Source organism: Chinchilla lanigera, unplaced genomic scaffold (genome assembly GCF_000276665.1).
Source record: "Chinchilla lanigera isolate Chin_1 unplaced genomic scaffold, ChiLan1.0 scaffold00002, whole genome shotgun sequence".
In the NCBI taxonomy this organism is placed as follows: Eukaryota; Metazoa; Chordata; class Mammalia; order Rodentia; family Chinchillidae; genus Chinchilla; species Chinchilla lanigera.
In genome coordinates this window covers 4,234,799-4,251,992 of record NW_004955403.1, presented here as the reverse complement: position 1 = coordinate 4,251,992, position 17,194 = coordinate 4,234,799, and the positions used below count along the sequence as shown (strand labels likewise).

Below are 17,194 nucleotides of genomic sequence, written 5' to 3'. Positions count from 1 at the left end.
CTGAGAGGCTTCCTTGGTGTTATCTATGCAGGCAGCTCCAACAGACACTGGAAAGGAACATGCTAAACAACGGTATTCTTTAGAATGCGGAAGGATTTATGCTAACAAATGACTTCGCATTTGGACAATCTCATAATAATAAATATGGAACTAAAAGAAGACTCTGGTTTGCTTCATTTGAAAGCTGTGGAAATACCTGTTGCATTTTCATAGATAACTGGGAAAAACTGAATTTTTCCAATCCTCAGACACCAACTCCAAGAACAAGTCCCAAACATGATATTCCAAGACTGGTTGGTTTTTGGTCCCATTAACTCTCATCACGGAATGCATAAGGTAAATAAATCTATATTTTAAAGCCTAACAGTTTATGTTCCAGCGTAAAATATGTGTTCACTGAGAAATTCTTATTATGAAGTTATCATTGGTAAGCCATCACAACTTAAATAGCTCTAAAAATAGCTATGACTGAAATATCAAAAGTCAAATCGGGGTTATTCAAAAATAGATTTTTTATTTTATAGATTATCTAGGTTGATTTATGTCCTCTTTTCTTTAATAGAGGTAAATTTATTGCTCTGGTCCTTTGGGGGAAGGAAAACTTCCTTCCTACGACACTATGCATAGTTTATTGAAATAACATGCTTTACAATAAAGTACAGACAATTCTGGGGCACCTAGCCATGCCATCTTCTAAGAGTCTATTATATTGTAACTTAAACATCTAACATTTAGCATTCAGTATGTCTTCCCACGTATTTGAAAATTCTTTGAAATGCCTTAAACGTAAATCAGGAACATAGCCCATAGTTTAAAAGATTTTTTGAGTGTACTAATTATTCTCCAAGAAGCACGCTCCATGAATTAACTGTACTTTCTGTAGTATGGCACAGGGGGAGAGCAGAGCTTGTGACCACAGCACATCTCAGCGGGCTGACCTGGAGCCACTGTCCTAATCTGTGGGAATCTCAACTTCTTCCTCTGTAGAAGGAGACTGAGACTCCGTGAGCCACTCCGGCAGCGGGTGGAGCGCTCACGGTAGCCCTGCATGCTCTGGTTTCAGCATGGCCCGCAAAGACCCGAGTTGGAAACATACTCCCTAGCAGCACCCTGATGAGAGCTGGGAGCCTCACAAGGTGAGCGCCGTCCTCACGCATGGGTTAATGCCACTATCACAGGAGCGGGTGGAGAAAGGGGAGGCTCGCCTTCCTCCTCCCTGCCCGTCCCCTCCTCCTCCTCCCCTGCCCTCTCTCTCTCACGAGTGTGTGTTTGTGACCACTAGTCCTTCTGCCTTTTGGCATCCAGCGGTACAGCAATAAGGATGCAGACCTCTCGAACTTGGACTTCCCAGCTTCCAGAGGGTAAGAAGTAAACTTCTGTTCTTTGTGAATTGAGAGGTCTGGGAATTCTATTTAGAAGCATGAAGTGGACTAAGATGCCATGTGTCAGTCACGGCGTTGGTGAGTGGATATGAATGGAGAAAAAATAAAAATGAAACAACTTTGCTCTCAAGGACCCGACTACCAAAAGGGAGACAGACCGAAAATCAGCAGCATCATGGCCCGACCACCAGCCTACTGGAGGTGCCCTCAGGTGCCAGGAGAGCAAAGGAGGTGCTGCGCTGAGCCCAGAGGTGTGCCAGGGAGACGAGCATGCTGGGGAGACGGACGGGAGTGGAGGGGGGGGTGCAGCAGAGAGCTAGACATCGATTGGGGTATGAATAGGTCACAGAAATGGAGCTCAGACAGGAAGGAGGCAGAGCTGGGCAGAGACACAGAGGCAAGTCACAAACTTATATTTTGTTTTTAGTTTTGGTTTTTTTTTCCAGTACCGGGAATTGAACTCATCACCTCGTGCTTGCCAGGCAGGCGCTGTGCCACTGAGCTAAATCCCCAGCCCCACAAACTTACATCTTATATGGAAAAATTGCCAGGCATGGTGGCACACTCCTGTAATCCCAGCAGTCAGGAGGCTGAGGCAAGAGGATCGTTATGAGTTTGAGACCAGCCTGGGCTACAAAGTGAGCTCGAGACCAGCCTGAACTGCAGAGCGAGACCCTGTCTCAAAAAGGCGAAAAAAAAAAAAAAAAGATACAAAAAGGAAAAAAGTTAGCTTTGGGCACAGTGTTTTGGAGAGTTAGAGTGAGTATGAGACATGAAGGAGAATCTCACCGAGAAAACAAGGATGTCTTGCTAACATAAAAAACCTGAAATTACTACCGCAAACTATATAAGATAAATGCTGTTTTTATTAACTGTCATTTGTGGGCAATGTTCTCCAAAGCTTTCTCCCTATTACCTTGGAAAACCAAAACGTGACCCCATATAGATCTAGACTACTCACTCACTTCTTAATCATCCAACAAGCATCGTAAAAGATCCCACTTTATGTGCATTATTTTCTTCTAAGATTTACAGTAGGAGAAAGGTACGATATATGGCCTGGGAAACAAAGGAGTTGGCCGTGCTATGTAAAAAGTTAAAATTTAGACAATCTCAGAGAATGAAAATCATCTAACATCTGTACCCGTGATGCCTACCTTAAGACCGTCTTGATACTGTTCTGTTTTCTCTTTAATGATTTTCCTGTGTTCTTCAAAGATCTCTCCCATTCTTCCATACCACTGGAAGACACTGTTGTTCAGCCTGATATCTGCCGGAGAAAAGGTGCTGCACTCAATGAGGAAGGCGAGGCAGTTTTTGGAGTCCACTAGTCTCTGCCCCAGCTCAACCATATCAGTTGCCTCCACTTTCTGAATGTAAGCCTGTGGGGAAGCAAAAGGGACAGATGGCATTTTAAGGAGCAGCCCATGTCAAACAATCGCCCATGGAAGCACACTGCATAAATATGCCTGGCCTTAGTAGGAAGAAAGGCTTTTGGTTCCAGATAAGGGACTGCAGAACACTTTACTTCTCTTCTCTCCAGACACCCGACTAAAAAGGCAGGGGAAAAGTCTTAAAAAAAATACTTAGCAACACATAGAAAGCAACGGAAAACCAGAGGGGATGCTGCGGTTCATGGGAGGTAAGAACCATACACTCTCTTATGATTTCATTTATTCTTCCAGAATCATATTCTAGGGCACCAAGTGCCCGACACTGTGCCAGGTGCTGGAAATGCAGTGACAGAAACAGCAAAAGTCCCGCAAGGTGTGCCCTGTGGGGCGGGTGGTTTCATCACAGAGATGCTTAGCGGGGACCAGTGCAGGGCAGGTGCGGGCTTGCAGACAGGGTGAAGATGTGAGGATCAGCAGAGCGGCAAAAGGCTGAGCAGGAGGAACAAATGCAGCAGGGCTGCAAAGTGAGGGGTTCACGGTGGGCCCAGGGGCAAGCGGGTCCCTGTGGGCAATGAGCAGCCTGCAGGGCTCCAGCAGGGCAGGAGGGTGGAAGACTCAAGGGTTGAACTTGGGGCCAGACTGCACCGAGGAAGAAACAGCAGCACGACACTATCAACACAGACTCTGCTTGCACCAGGAAGAGAAAAAAGAAAAAATCAGACTTGATGGATTGGTAGGGATTTCAGAAAGTAAGAGCATGGACAGAAACAAGATAAATATACACCACCAATACTTGTAAATGTTCTCTCAAAGTGCTTTTTTTCAAATATTAAATTTATACAAATTTTAATGATGCAAATTCCCAAAGAAAACTGCTACCCACCAAAAAATGAGAAAAAAGGCAATTACTTGCAACCACCTATGTTCACCTTCTCTATCCTGTGGCCTAGCTTCCGTCCAGGAAGTAACAACTCTAACTTTTTTAAATAAAAAATTTCACAGCTCTTTTTATAAAAGTTCTTTACTCTTCTCCCAATCTGTCTGTTTCTTGTTTTGTTTTGTTTTTTATATCTGACCTTTCTGCAAACATACAGAGAAAGAAGTGTGGAAAGAGAAGAACTCACAGCAAAGTATAAAGAATATTATGGTAAAGAAAGTTGTTATAGAAAAGGAGGAACTTCTATGATCTTCACAGTTCTATATTGTTTAAATTGTCACTTTTACAATTAAAAAGTAAAACTGCCTAGAAATATTTCAGCAATATGACAGTATTCTAGCGAGACTAAATGTTTTTGTGGTGCAAATCGAAATAAGTAGGATGTGAACCATGGGGTTTTTCATAAACAACAGATGTCTCCCTGGAAATATATATGCATTTTAATTCAACCAGCTTTCATTTGTAGTCAAATGGATTTTTATTTCCCCATAGTTATGATATTTTCAGGGTTTTTTTTTCTAGTACCAGGAATCGAACTCATGACCTTGCGCTTGCCAGGCAGATGCTGTGCCACTGAGCTTAATCCCCAGCTCCCCCATAGTTATGATGAATGACTGATTTCTATATTAACTGAATTTACTAGTTCTTGCAGGAATAACTTTTTTATGATATAGAAATGTTTTAAAAGCTATATAGTGAATCCTATTTATTAATTCTGTTAAAGATTAGTAGGTATGAGGGAAGTTCACAGTAAATAAGTCCCAATTCCTAATCATTTCCAGTGATGGCTCTAAGGGCAAACAAATGACCTTCTCCACAGCCAGTCACCACTTTCCAAAAGAATTTCCCTTTAATGAAGACAAATTCACAGTTAAGAACTAACTACACTTAAAATCATCTGTGAACAAAAAATCTCATTGTGGCCTATGATAACTAATATAAAATATAAGAATATTACAAGAAGAATATATATGTGTGTTTTACATACATATACACACACACATACTAAAAAACACAATCTAAACCCAAACACTTCACAGAAAACAAAATTCTTTCAAGGTGTACACTAAAACTGATTCTACTGATTTTTAACAAACTTATTTAAGTGAATGAAGACTGGGTATACATAATTACTAGAATGTCTGCCTATTCAGAGTTTCAAGTAATTTTATCTGTTTTGGGTGTTTCACTCAAATATTTTAAAATCTAAAAATAAGAGGACTTTATTTTGGATTTTTGGAATACTAGAAAAAAAGAATCCTATAAAAGCTAAATGCTGTAAGAATGAGAAGAATAAAAATGAAATGGTGACTAACTAGTTGTTGGGCATTTTTTTATTTGCCATTAGGTAGACTTCACAGAAGTAACATGAAAAAGAATCAAAGTGAGACAATCTTTTGCCATAAATTCTATGCTCAAAGTGTTAACAGATCTCTGCAAGCTACCACAGAAAATGCTAATTATAACAAAATACAGCTCTTACAGAAAACAAAATAAAATACTGGTTAAGAATTCAATATTTGTTGATTAAAAAATGAGGATGACCATACATCTCAGGTCGCCCTGGACAGTCCCGCCCTGTGCCTGTCTGGTGATACTGACTGACAGTTCTTCCCAGGGAGACACGCGTGTTAGTCACTCCAGTACCTCCCCTCTCCAGTGTCCATGCCCCGTGCGTCCCTCCACGCCGACTTCCTCAGGACAGTGAGATGTTAGCTAACGTGACACAAGCACAGGCTTTGCAAACTACTTGCTTGTCTGTCTCTATCACGCCATGAGAAAGTGCCCAGGTGAGCCTGCTGGGGTCTGAGAAACAGGCGTGGGAAGGTGAATGCTGGGTCACACTTCCACCAACCAACCCATCTCAGAGCCAGCTGTCACCACTCAGTGGGGGGCTCTGGAGAGAACCCCACTGAGACAGGGGAGCCACCCAGGGCAGTCCAGTCCAAATCGCCAAGTGCAGACCCATGAACAAAGCATTCAAAAGGTAACGACTTTCAGCCTCTGTCTGAGCTTTCAGAGTGATGTGTTGCTCCACTGCGGCAATAATGAGCTGACATGCACACAGCCAGAGTTCATGGACGATACCTTCATCTCCATCAGCTCTGCTGTGTTTGGAGGGGTGCTGAGAGCTTTTTCAGCTATCTTCTCAAATTCTTCACATAGCCTAAATCGCCAGGCAAAATGGATATGAAAAGACACGTGGTTACATTTCATTCCAAAGGGCATTCCTGTTTACTCTTCTAATCCTCCAGGACATGAACAAAGTAATCATAATTTATCTGCATATCATCAGATGAATTAAATGCAAGTTTGCGTTCAGTTAGTTCGTTATTCAGTGCAAGTGTAATGAGCACCTATTACATCTGCAACTACAACATTAAGGGACAGGGATGCAGAAGTAAACGAGATGGAGTAATGGCCCGCAGAGCAGCGGTGCAGGGTGAAGACGGATCGTAAGCAGCAACCACCTCCAACATGGAGTCTGCAGAGACCTGACGGAGATTTAGTGGAGGTGGCACAAGGAAGGAGGGGAGTGCTGACATGGGGCTGGGGACAAATAAACACGGAGTTTCTGTGGGCTAGGGGACAGGTCGCGGCTCTTGGACCCGGCCCGACGGGTTCTCTGCAGGGCCACTGGTCTCGCATCATGAAGCAAGACACGCAAAGGTGGCCGGCACGAGCTCAGAGGACTTCCTGTTTCCACCTCGCTATCCTCGAGGCTCCTGCTCGCACTGGCAGGGCTCTGAGGGACCGGGTCACCTGGGCTTTGAGCTGACTGCTGCGCGGAGCTGGGGTCTGTGGGAAGAGGCGTCTCAGTGGCCAGGGCCTGGGTCCATCGCCCTTGCTCCTCCTCATCTCTGCCCTGATACCCTGCCCTGCCGCCCTGCCTGGGAGCCAACCCACTCGGACCGAACGCTCTGCGACCCGTGAGCCCCGGTGAAACTTTTCTCCTTCAGTTGCGAGCGCATAAAGAGCAAGAAAAGTAGCTGCGAAGGTGAAATGAGTATTTCACCCTGCACGAGAAGCTCTGCGCAAAGACCCTGTCACATTCTCCCAGTACTTTTAGAGGAAAACGTGCTTTAGGCTAAAAATAAGATGCTGGCTGTTGGACAAGACCCCAGCATCCCCGCCTCCTCTGGGCCTCTCTTCCCCCAGGGTCTGTGACAGCCACACAATCAGGACTCCTCAGCTGCACCCCAGGGCCCTCTGCAGGCTTCACTGTCACACTCACCTTGCAGCGTGAGTTCACACGTATCCCTGCCTTCCCCCACTCAGCCCTGAGAGAGGCAGTCAGGTCTGCTCTCCCTCTACCCCTGAGTGCAGAGCTCACCACACCCAGTCACAATGTACTGGCTTGTATTTTATTTCCTTTCTATGTTCTAAGTTCCTTCTGCACATTTATTCATAATTTAAGCCCACACCTATGCCTAACACAGGGTTGTAAAATAAAGCTCCCATCTTCAGATAAATATTTTAAATTATATATTACTTTCTCTGATATCCTAACCATAAAAATGCTCTGATTATTTCTAGTATTTCCCTCTGTAACTGATAAAAAAGACATTCTCAAAGCAACTGCAGCACCAGTGGCTGGGAGGCCAGGGGCACTAGTTACACTCATTGTCCTAAATAACCAGATGTTCACTTTCCATATTACCAGTCAATGTGTCTTCTTGACAGGGGTTAGCATCCCTAAAAGTCCGCAGCTTAGCCAACAAAAGAGTTCCCACTTAAAATAACAAGCACCGTGACTCTGAGGGGTAGTGACGGTCAGACAAAATGTCAAATTTGAGAATCTTAGGACTCATGACAACTGCTGTGTAAATCTACTTTGAAAACCCACTTCATACCCTGGTTACACAAATTTAAAAATATGAAGTTAGATAATGTCCATCTGAGTTGTGTAAAAGAAACACAAACACAACTTAATAACACTTCGGTTCCGACAATTAAGAAGGCACATTCGTGGTGAGAGACAAAATTAATAATCATATCACAAAATGATAGTGGAAGCCAAGCAGAAGTGAATTTGGCTTGATCATCCCTTTTGGATCGCTCATGACTCGGCTCTCACCCACTGCCTCCGCAAGTGGCAGCCGCTTCCCTCCCTAAAAAGTGAAGACATCACATAACTACCTTGTGTTCAGTTCCTGGTGGTCTTTGTACATCTTGGCTATCAGTCTCCCACAAATAGTGTCTGCTCGTTTCACCAGCGCTCTGATTAATTCTTCACAGTGCATCTCAAACATCCCGAGGCGGACACTCTGCAACGTAGTAATGCTCCATCAACATGGAGAGAAATAAACAGGAAGACCAGATTCCCATCATGCTGGCACTTTCCTAAGACTGAGTTTTGCAGGGTGTGACCTCACAAGGCTGAGTTGTTTTGTTTTCATCCTCTGTATAAATACACTTGAAATGTGTTACCCTGTCTGCTGATTCCGTTTCAGAGCAATACTGAATTTTTAAAACCTCAGAAAATTGAGGTATTGCTAAAAGATAAGGTGGGGTTCAAATGTTATATTTGCTCTGTACAAAAAAGTAATAGGCGGTCACGGCAGAAAATTTGATAAATATTTAAAAGGACAAAGGAGGAAAATTTTAAATTATTACTAGTACTCTGCTCTGCAGAAGCAAGCACATTTTGATGCAGATGCTGTACTTTCCAAAGGATTTATAGACATGAAGCAAAGAAAAAGTTAGGTTCTTGGAATTATATAAAGTGCTTTCAGATTAGTGCTGCGGAGACCCAACTCCATGCACACAAAAACTGTGTCTGTCATCAGCAGCCCCTGGCAAATGTGCCCCCATGCCCAGGTTTCACCGCAGCGCCAAGCACATACCACAAGCTCTATACACACGCTCCTGTGGACAGCAACGCCGTGCGTTCTAAAACTACATGCTAATGACACGGAGAGACGATCACAGACACGGATGACAGCGGCGCAAGGCCAGCCTCTTACCTTTCTAGACGTGTACTGTATGTCCTCTATTAGTTGTTGATATTTACGAATCTCCTCTATTACTCTCTCATAATGGTGATTTTCCTCAAGAAACACATCAGTGTCGAGCTCAGCTTTCTTGGAAATTAGAAAGTCGTATTTGTCGTAGAGATGAAGGTGCTCCAGCGGGGCCACGCTCTCCCTCTCTACCACCTCCTTAATCTTGTTTTTGTGAGCTTCTATGATTTCGTCCAGAATTATGGGCTTCAAAGTGGTTGGCTTAGACTTACTTTCCTGAAGAAAGGGCAGAGAACAGTGTACAGTTTTTAAAATTCTTGAGCCATGACATTTGTCTTTGTAACAATGCCAATCTTACGACGACGTTGCCTTTTTAAATTTACAAGGTCTTTTATTTCCACATCTCCAATCTATGTGCAGATATTCAATCTAATCAAAGCAGTGTTTTACAATGAGGGGTCTCATATAATTTTTGGTCTTCCTTCAGGCTCTAGTTTTTCATTACGGATGAGAGAAGAGTTGCTTGAAAATATATACAAAATAAGATTTAGACTATAAGCAGCAAAACCCACATTTTATTTGTGTAATTATATGTTACTAAGGCTCTACTTATACTTCATATTATTAAAACAAAATACACTAGTTCAATGTCATACCATTATGTGTTGTTTTGTTTTGTTTTGTTTTGATATTATTTGCTATGTAGTTCAGGCTGGCCTTGAACTCATTATATAGCTGAAGCTGGCCTCCAATGCCTAGAAATCCTCCTGCCTCAGCCTCCGAAGTGCTGGAATTACAGGCATGTACCACTACCCTAGGCTATATCGTCATATTTTTTAATCACAGAACTTTTTCATCTTAAGGAGACAAAAAAGAAATATAGTACGCATCTAGAACAAAGACTGCTGGTTCATCCATTGATCTTCAATCTTTGACTCTGTGACTCTGAGGCTGTTGTGTATTGCAAACATACAGTAATAAAAGAAGTTGCATTCTGTTACCACAATAGAGTAACAGAGGGCGAGAGTGGGCCAGAGGACAAACAGATCTTCTGTTTTTAAGTAAGAAAACAACAACTGTGTCGATGACTATCACTTGAATTACTACTCTCCAGAGATCTATCTGGAAGGAGGGATTTTTATCAGTAACGTTCAGTGGATAATCCACAGTAGAGAACTGGGTGTTCTGCTCAGCTGCCGGGCAGATAAACCGGCTGCGCCCCTTGTGGGCGTTTGAGGAACTAATCGTGCTCGGGGCTCCAGGCAGGAAGGTAACAGTGAGCCCTGTCACCCATCGCTGAGCCCCTGTGCTCAGTAGCGCTCCATCCCATCTTTTCTAGGACAGAAACCTTGGATAAGGCCGCCTACACCATGTACTGCATGCAATGCAGAATTGTTTTTTTGGAAAGCTCATTAAAGCTCATTATAGAATGTGTCTTAAACTTATTAATTTGTCTAACTTGCAAAGTCTACAAATCTTTCTAAATAAAATTAGATATGAGGACTTCACAACTATAATAGAAATTACAATTTTGATACAAAGCCTGATCGCTCCTATTAGTTCAAAGAAACGCTATTTTGTAGGACAGCTTGGTTTGCCAAACAATACGAATGCCACTTCCTCAACTTCTGCCACAGATGATGGACTCTGTGTGTGATTAGTCTACTCAGAATGGTCTATTATCATTGGTTCTGGTCCTCACTGACCGTCAGAACCACCAAGGGATGCATTGGGTGGGGTTCCAGTGAGCCCCAGGATTTGTCACCAGAGATTGCTGGTGCACAGAGCTGTGAAGTCATTTCCAGGTCCCATGAAAGATCCTCTGCTCAGAATGTGACAACAGGAAAAACACCACTCTCCCCTGAAAAGTGTGAATGTTAATCCTGCTCTGGACTTGTCATAGTATCCTCTTCACGTTAGGAACCCAGGAAGTGTAGGGCCCTTTCTTAGAAGCATAAAGTCACAGCAACTGTGTCCACTCAAACCATGACAACAGTTACCACTCTCCACCGAGAGCTGGGTAATTCTGAGTAACTTTTGCTATTTGTCTGTTTCACTAGCTACCTCAAATTCTTCTTGAGAAAAGGCAGGATATTAGAAAGAAGGCCACAAATGAGTTGGAATTACACACAGAACAAAGCAAACAGTAAGTTTCTCGAAATTTCTACTTCGGACAACATGAAGAACAGATATGCAGAAAACAACGAACTTGTTCAAAACACACAAATATGCCGAAAAGGGCTAACCTTTTATCTCATAATGGACGGCCTAGGAAGCTAAACAAGACAGGGGAGGCTGAGGGAGCACGGGAGAAAGAAGGAGCTGAGAGAGGTTCCACGGTGGGAAGGGACGTCGCCGCCCCCAGGCTCTCTAGCAGGGGTGGGGCCATGGGGGACAAAGCCACAGCCTGAGACACGGGAGAATGTGATTCAACCCCGCGCACCACCAGGAGCACCGGAGGTGAACACAGGAATTGAAGGATCCGAGGAGACAAATCTTCAAATACTAAGGAAGCCCTTGAGGGGAGAAAAGTAAGGAAAATGAACTGTTTTGCCTTGTCGCTTAGTAGAGAGGAAAACCACAGTTGCTTTGAAAGGTTGTACCCAGTGCTGATTCTCAGATTTAAATGAGTGCTCACACTACCACTGTTGCCCACAAAGTCATTAGAAAAGGTTTCCCCAAAAGATAATCCTCAGTCTGCAGGGCACTGATCAACAGAGTATGCAGACTTTGCAGGAAACAACTTAAACCACAGCCTCAGGCTACTTACAAAGCCCTATGTGGCTGCCAGGGGTGCGCGGGTGAATGCTTAAATTCAAAAAATTATTAGAGTTAAGAGACACGCTGTCATTAATCCCTCTCAAATCCTTGCCCTCACTTTGACACACTCGTCCCGTCCTCACCATTTTCCGGAGCAGCCCTGGAAGTCTGCTCTTGTGAGGGTCTGTGATCAAAAATACAATGAAAGCTGCTGCCATGTGCCATCTACCTGCAGGCAGGCTCGTGAAAACATGACAGTGGGTCTTCACCCACTTTATCCATGGGACCCGGCACCCTGTGACATTTGGACATTCTTCCCTGAAGTCCAAATGCCCATGACAAGTAAGTGTTCTGAATCCATTCAGGGCATCAAGGCAGCTGGGACAGAGTAGCTAGAGACACTCCCGAAAGAGGACTCCAGAGCTGCTTCACAAAGTGCCAAGAACAATGGGAAAAGTGTGTTCAAAGAGAAGGGAGTATTCTGAGGAGGATTAAAGGCAATGTGTCCTTTACTGTGATGTGTTTCTTTTCACTTAAATATTCACCATATTGTTTGATTACATCTTGCAATCCCATAATAATGAGGAAAAAAAGCCAGAGAAATAAATCACCAGAATCAGGAGTCAACAAACAACGAATCAGACAGGCCAAGAAGAGAGATATGGGAATTATCAAATATAAAATAATCAAATAATTAATACATATAAAAAGAACTAAAAGCTTAGTGAATCTATGAATAAATCCAAAAATTTATCAAAAGTAATCAGAACTATTTCAAAAGAACTAGATGGAATTCCTGAAAATGAGAAAATAAAAATTAGGAGCTCAATGAAGAGGATAATATACTCAAAATATATACTTTTACAATTATAATGTTACATGAAATAAAGGAAGTCACAAATTACGTGTAAGATGACTCAACTTTTACAAAGATAGGGAAAATCTAAACAGAAATAGTTTAGGGATATAAAGATATTAGTAAGTCCATTTTTTCAAAATTAAGAGTAGTAACTCCAAGATTCAGGATGATGATTCTTTGCTAGAAGGCAGGACAGGAAGGGAAATAGGAAGGAACAGCAGAGGCTAGCAGAGATAGTAACAAGGAGTACTAGAGCTTCCAGGTGTCAGGAACGCTCTGGTCCTTAGACTGGGGTACAGCTACACAGGTGTTAGTTTTATGACTGTGTAAACATTTACACACTAGTATCCTTGTACTCTTGGGCATACACCAAATATCTTATAAACTATTTTTAAAAATATAACTGGAAGAAGACAGCTACTGATCAACATTGCAAAACTCAAAAACCTTGAAAGCTAAGGAAGCTTCAGACATGTTCATGTAATGTTTAAATGGCTTAGACAAGACGGACAGAGATGAGCACTCACTATTTAAATGGAGAAAGTTAAGGTAATGTGGTGGGTAACCAACCACAGGACAGTTTCACAGAGCTGGAAAATATGGAGGGCTACAGCCAATGGCCTGAGTACTAAGCAGACACCCTCAGCGGCTCGACCCCCTCACAACACGAACCCTGACCCTCAGCAAGTCTGTGGAGTCCAGCAGAAGCCTGGGAAAGGTCATGTATTCTACAAGACAAGCTGATGAGAAATGGTCATATCATTTTTTTTCTAAGCCGGTATTCCCAGGCAATTCCTGTTATGAGAAGCAGAGGGCACCTGTCAACACCTTCCAGAAGTTACCTGCAGTGAGTGTCCTTATGCAAACCCAAGCAAGAAGGTTCTTTCACTTACCCATTTGGAGTACAATTTTGTCTCCACTCTTGGCACAAAACTGACAACCTTAACCATGACATCGTAAACGTTTACGAGGATATCGATATACTCTTCAAATTCAGGTTCGAACTTAATGGTGTCGTGATCAAGAATCAGCCTCATGATGAAACCAGGGTGTTCGAAAGCTCTGATAGAATCCTACGAAACAGATAAAAATGTTTACGTATATAACCGCAGGTAACGACACACAGCCATAACTAGAACTGCATATACAAATATACTGTGTGTACTTACACCTCCTCTTCTGTCCTTGACAGGGAAGCCTGGAGCTCTACTGAAAGCAGCAAGAGTGACCACAGACAGACTTGTTCCTTCTAGGTCTACAGGTTAACTACATGGCCCAGATCTCAAACACTGGACAACATGCCTAGCAGTGGGTTTTGGAACCATGGAAAAACAAGCCCAAGAGAAAGACATTCTTCCAGAAGAGAGAGCACCACCCATAGAATCTGCCAGCCTTCATGACCTCAGTTCCCCCACTGTGGGAATTTCTACTTATTTCCCCTACTCCTAAAGGATAAATGATTATCCCAAGTATGTGAGTTGACATGAACTGTTTTAACAGCTTAAGTATGATGGGTCTAAAGACGTACTTCCTGCCCCCTCAATGCTAAAGACAGTTCACTGTTTTCCTCTCTGGAAGAACTGAACTACACAGGCGGGGAGCACACGCTGGTGAGGGAACCACACTCACGGGGGGTTGTGCAATCAGGTCGGTGAAATCCTGCATGGAGACTAAAGCGAGGTCCTGCAGCTGTAAAGTCATTAGCGTAGCGGCACAGTTGAAAAAAGACTCCAATTTGGCACTGTTGTCACTGGCCGGCAACTGCTTTTTTTTATTACCTTGGTAATAAATATTCTGCACTTCTGGAAACCACCTTGAAAGAACAAAGGACTTTTAAAAGTCAATACTCTCGGTGAATTACTCCTTTTACATTAAGCGTCAACAGTAATTTCCAGACATCCAAAGGTCATCATAAAGAGGTATATTGCTAAGTGACATTATCCACTCTCTGAAATGTGAGTGCTGGAATATTTCACTTCTGTAGGAAAGGAAATTTTAAATCATAACCAGTAGAAAATGACTCTATGATGGCACGCTATAAGACATAAATCTTACTTCCGGAGCAATGGTCCCTGCACTTTTTGAAGAAATATGAGAACTACCTTTATTGGACATTCTGAGATACTTCTCTTCATTCTCTTAACTGTTCTCTGGGGGACATATCTGTTAATTTAAAGCTATAATATGAATAACTGGTTAAAGAGCTTAAGCCCACTTGGTATTTCATACTATTCTGTTCAACCGTTGCTTAAAAACAAATCAACAAAATCATGTATTTTATTTGCCCTTTCCCTTGGGAGAGATCGATCTAAAAGTTTCAAGTGCATATGATAGAAAAGCTTGTGCAACTCCACGGTGAAAGAAGAACGGTGCGATCTCACATGCACATCAAGATGACAGCTAGTGAAGTTCTCAGCTTGTAAGATCCCTCCCTGTCCAGTACTACAAGGGTAAGGAACCTTGGTACCTGCTTTCATAAAAAATAAAGGATTAAAATATTTAATATAATTTCAGGAGTTGCCTAAATGTCTGAAGACAGCAAATCTAAGCTTCAATATATTTATATTAATTTATATTTATATATTTATTCATCCTTTTAACAAATACGTATTAATGCCCTCTTATACGCTCAGGACAGTGTTGCAGGGGATGTGGAAAAATAAAACATCATCCTTTTTCTCACAGTAATGAGGCAAGTGCAGCACAGCAGGAAGCAGACACCAGGCCAAAGGGGACAGAGGTAGTTTTCCTTCACTCCTGGGAGAACGGTTTCCTGGTGAAGACAGCGCTGTCGCCAGTGAGGAAGGAATGAGGAGGAGTCTGAGGTGGAAATAAGGGGGGAAGCACTGTGCATCCGATCCTCACAGGTCCACACGGGGAGGACAGACAAGAGGGACGCTGCCCTCGAAGACAGGGAGAAATGCCTGGGCCCCGTCCAAGAGGACGCTCGCAGAGCTGGGGAGCTCCGAGATGAAGCCACAGTAGAAGTTTCTGCCCCGGGGAAACCCTGTTAAAGCCGCACAGGAAGAAAACCTTGGGGGAAACAGGGAGACAGGCCACGCAGGTCAGAGGAGAACCGAGACCCAGCAGGCGCAGGCCGGAGAGGGAGAGGGGCGGCTGGAGAAAAGAGAACACGTGCGTTAAAATCACTCATTCATGATCTCGAGAATATTTGTATGAATCTCTGTTCTGTGTGAAACACTGGGATACAAAATAGTCCTCAGTGTTTAAAGTGCTTGTAGATTAGCGAGGGAAAGAAGGAATGCAGGTAAAGAAATAGGAGGAAGGAGCTACGAGAACAAAACACTGAGGCATTTGGAAGACAGGTCGTGGGGGGGGGGAGAGGCACAGAGGAGAGTTCGTGCACGAAGGGCCACTTAGGTTTGACACCAGGGTCAGAAGAAAGGAATGCCTAGTAACAAGCTGCGTCACGCACTGAACCCCAATACTTTGCTGATGGTGTGAAATAGGGTCTTACTTCATTTCCATCTCCTTTATCTCGGCTGCAGTCACAATTACATATGCACAGATAAAAACATGAAAAGTCACAGGCCCTAAGACGGGTGTAGCTGAACTTTCAGATTTTTCTAGCATTCCCACCTGAACCAATAGAAACAAAGTGAAACTGTTTAAAAAATTTGGAGTTGGTTATAATAAAAGGAATAAAAAGCCTCAGGTTTAATTCATAGATAAACTTTTAAAGGTGGTAAAAATGGTCACGGTCTAGTCCTGGAAGCTTTATTCTGCTTTCCATGTCACGGCTACTTGGGCATGGCCACGGCTAAGGTCTTGTTAGAAATGGGGATGAGAAAGATAACCAAGGTTCCTGTTGCCGAAGGTCTTACAAAGCAGGTTAAGAATTACGGACTTATTCTGAAAATAAATGGGGGACACTGGCCTGCAGGATATTTTACTATTCATCTGCCAGGGATTCAGAGGACAGCCCTGAAAGGGGGAGCTACCAGCACCTGTGAGGGAAGTCGAGAGAGGGTCTGCCACTGGAGGCAGCAGTGAGAATTAAAATGGAAGAAGATCAGCGACACCTGGCTGTCATAAGATAGGTTTCAACAAACGAAAGGAGTGAAACGCAAAGTTGGGATTCAATAACAGAAGGACCCTTGGAACTGGACAACTATGTGGAAATAAAGCCACATACTCCTAAATAGCCAGTAAATCAAGGAGAACTTAGAAAGTAATTTAAGGTAAACAAAAATGAAGACACCATATGCCAAAATTTGGGATGGAAATAATCAGCAATAGAGGGAACTTTGTAGCTGTAAACACCTACATTAAAAGAGAAATGTACCAATGTAAGAATGTAAAATTTTACCGGAAACTAGAAAAAGAAGAGCAAACTGAACTCAAAACAAGAAGGGATAAAATAACAATGTGAATGCAAACAAACAAAATAGAGAATAGAAAAACAAGAGAGAACACCAACAATTCTAAAAGTGAGTTCTTTGAAAAGAGGAACAAAACTGACAAACTTCTGGTGAGTATGACCAAGAAAAAAGAGAAGATACCCAAATTGTTAAAATCAGGGATGAGCTTTGAGTAGTGGCTCACGCCAGTAATCCCAGGGCTCTGAGAGACTCAGACAGAAGAACTGTATGTTCAATCCCAGCCTGGGTAACCCAGTGACTTAGCAAGTCTCCATTTCAAAATAAAAACTATGAAAAGAGGTGGGATGTAGCTCAGTCCAAAGGCCCTGGGTGAAATCCCTCAAAAAAATCATGGATGAAAGATTAGATATTAATACCCTAGAGAAATATAAAGAATTATAAAGGACTATAGAGAAAAATTATATGCCAACAAACTTAATAACCTAGAAGAAATAGACAAATTCTACAAAGACACAAATTGCCAAGTGTAACTCAAGAAGAAATATAAAATATGGA

General features: G+C 42.8%; 1 protein-coding gene across 2 annotated transcripts in view; it reads right to left on the bottom strand.

Moving 5' to 3' along the window:
- Positions 1-17,194, bottom strand: part of Dnah7 (dynein, axonemal, heavy chain 7) — a 236,519-nt gene that overhangs the window by 174,413 nt on the left and 44,912 nt on the right. For both annotated transcript variants that reach the window (XR_001233192.1, XM_005373280.2), the window contains 6 exons: positions 13,926-14,109; positions 13,190-13,369; positions 8,681-8,953; positions 7,854-7,981; positions 5,802-5,880; positions 2,540-2,764 (listed from right to left, as the gene is read on the bottom strand). Coding sequence is in view for 1 of the 2 variants with exons in the window: in XM_005373280.2 (XP_005373337.1) it covers positions 2,540-2,764; positions 5,802-5,880; positions 7,854-7,981; positions 8,681-8,953; positions 13,190-13,369; positions 13,926-14,109 (1,069 nt within the window). In the remaining variant the exon portion in view is untranslated. The remainder of the gene's footprint in view (positions 1-2,539; positions 2,765-5,801; positions 5,881-7,853; positions 7,982-8,680; positions 8,954-13,189; positions 13,370-13,925; positions 14,110-17,194) is intronic.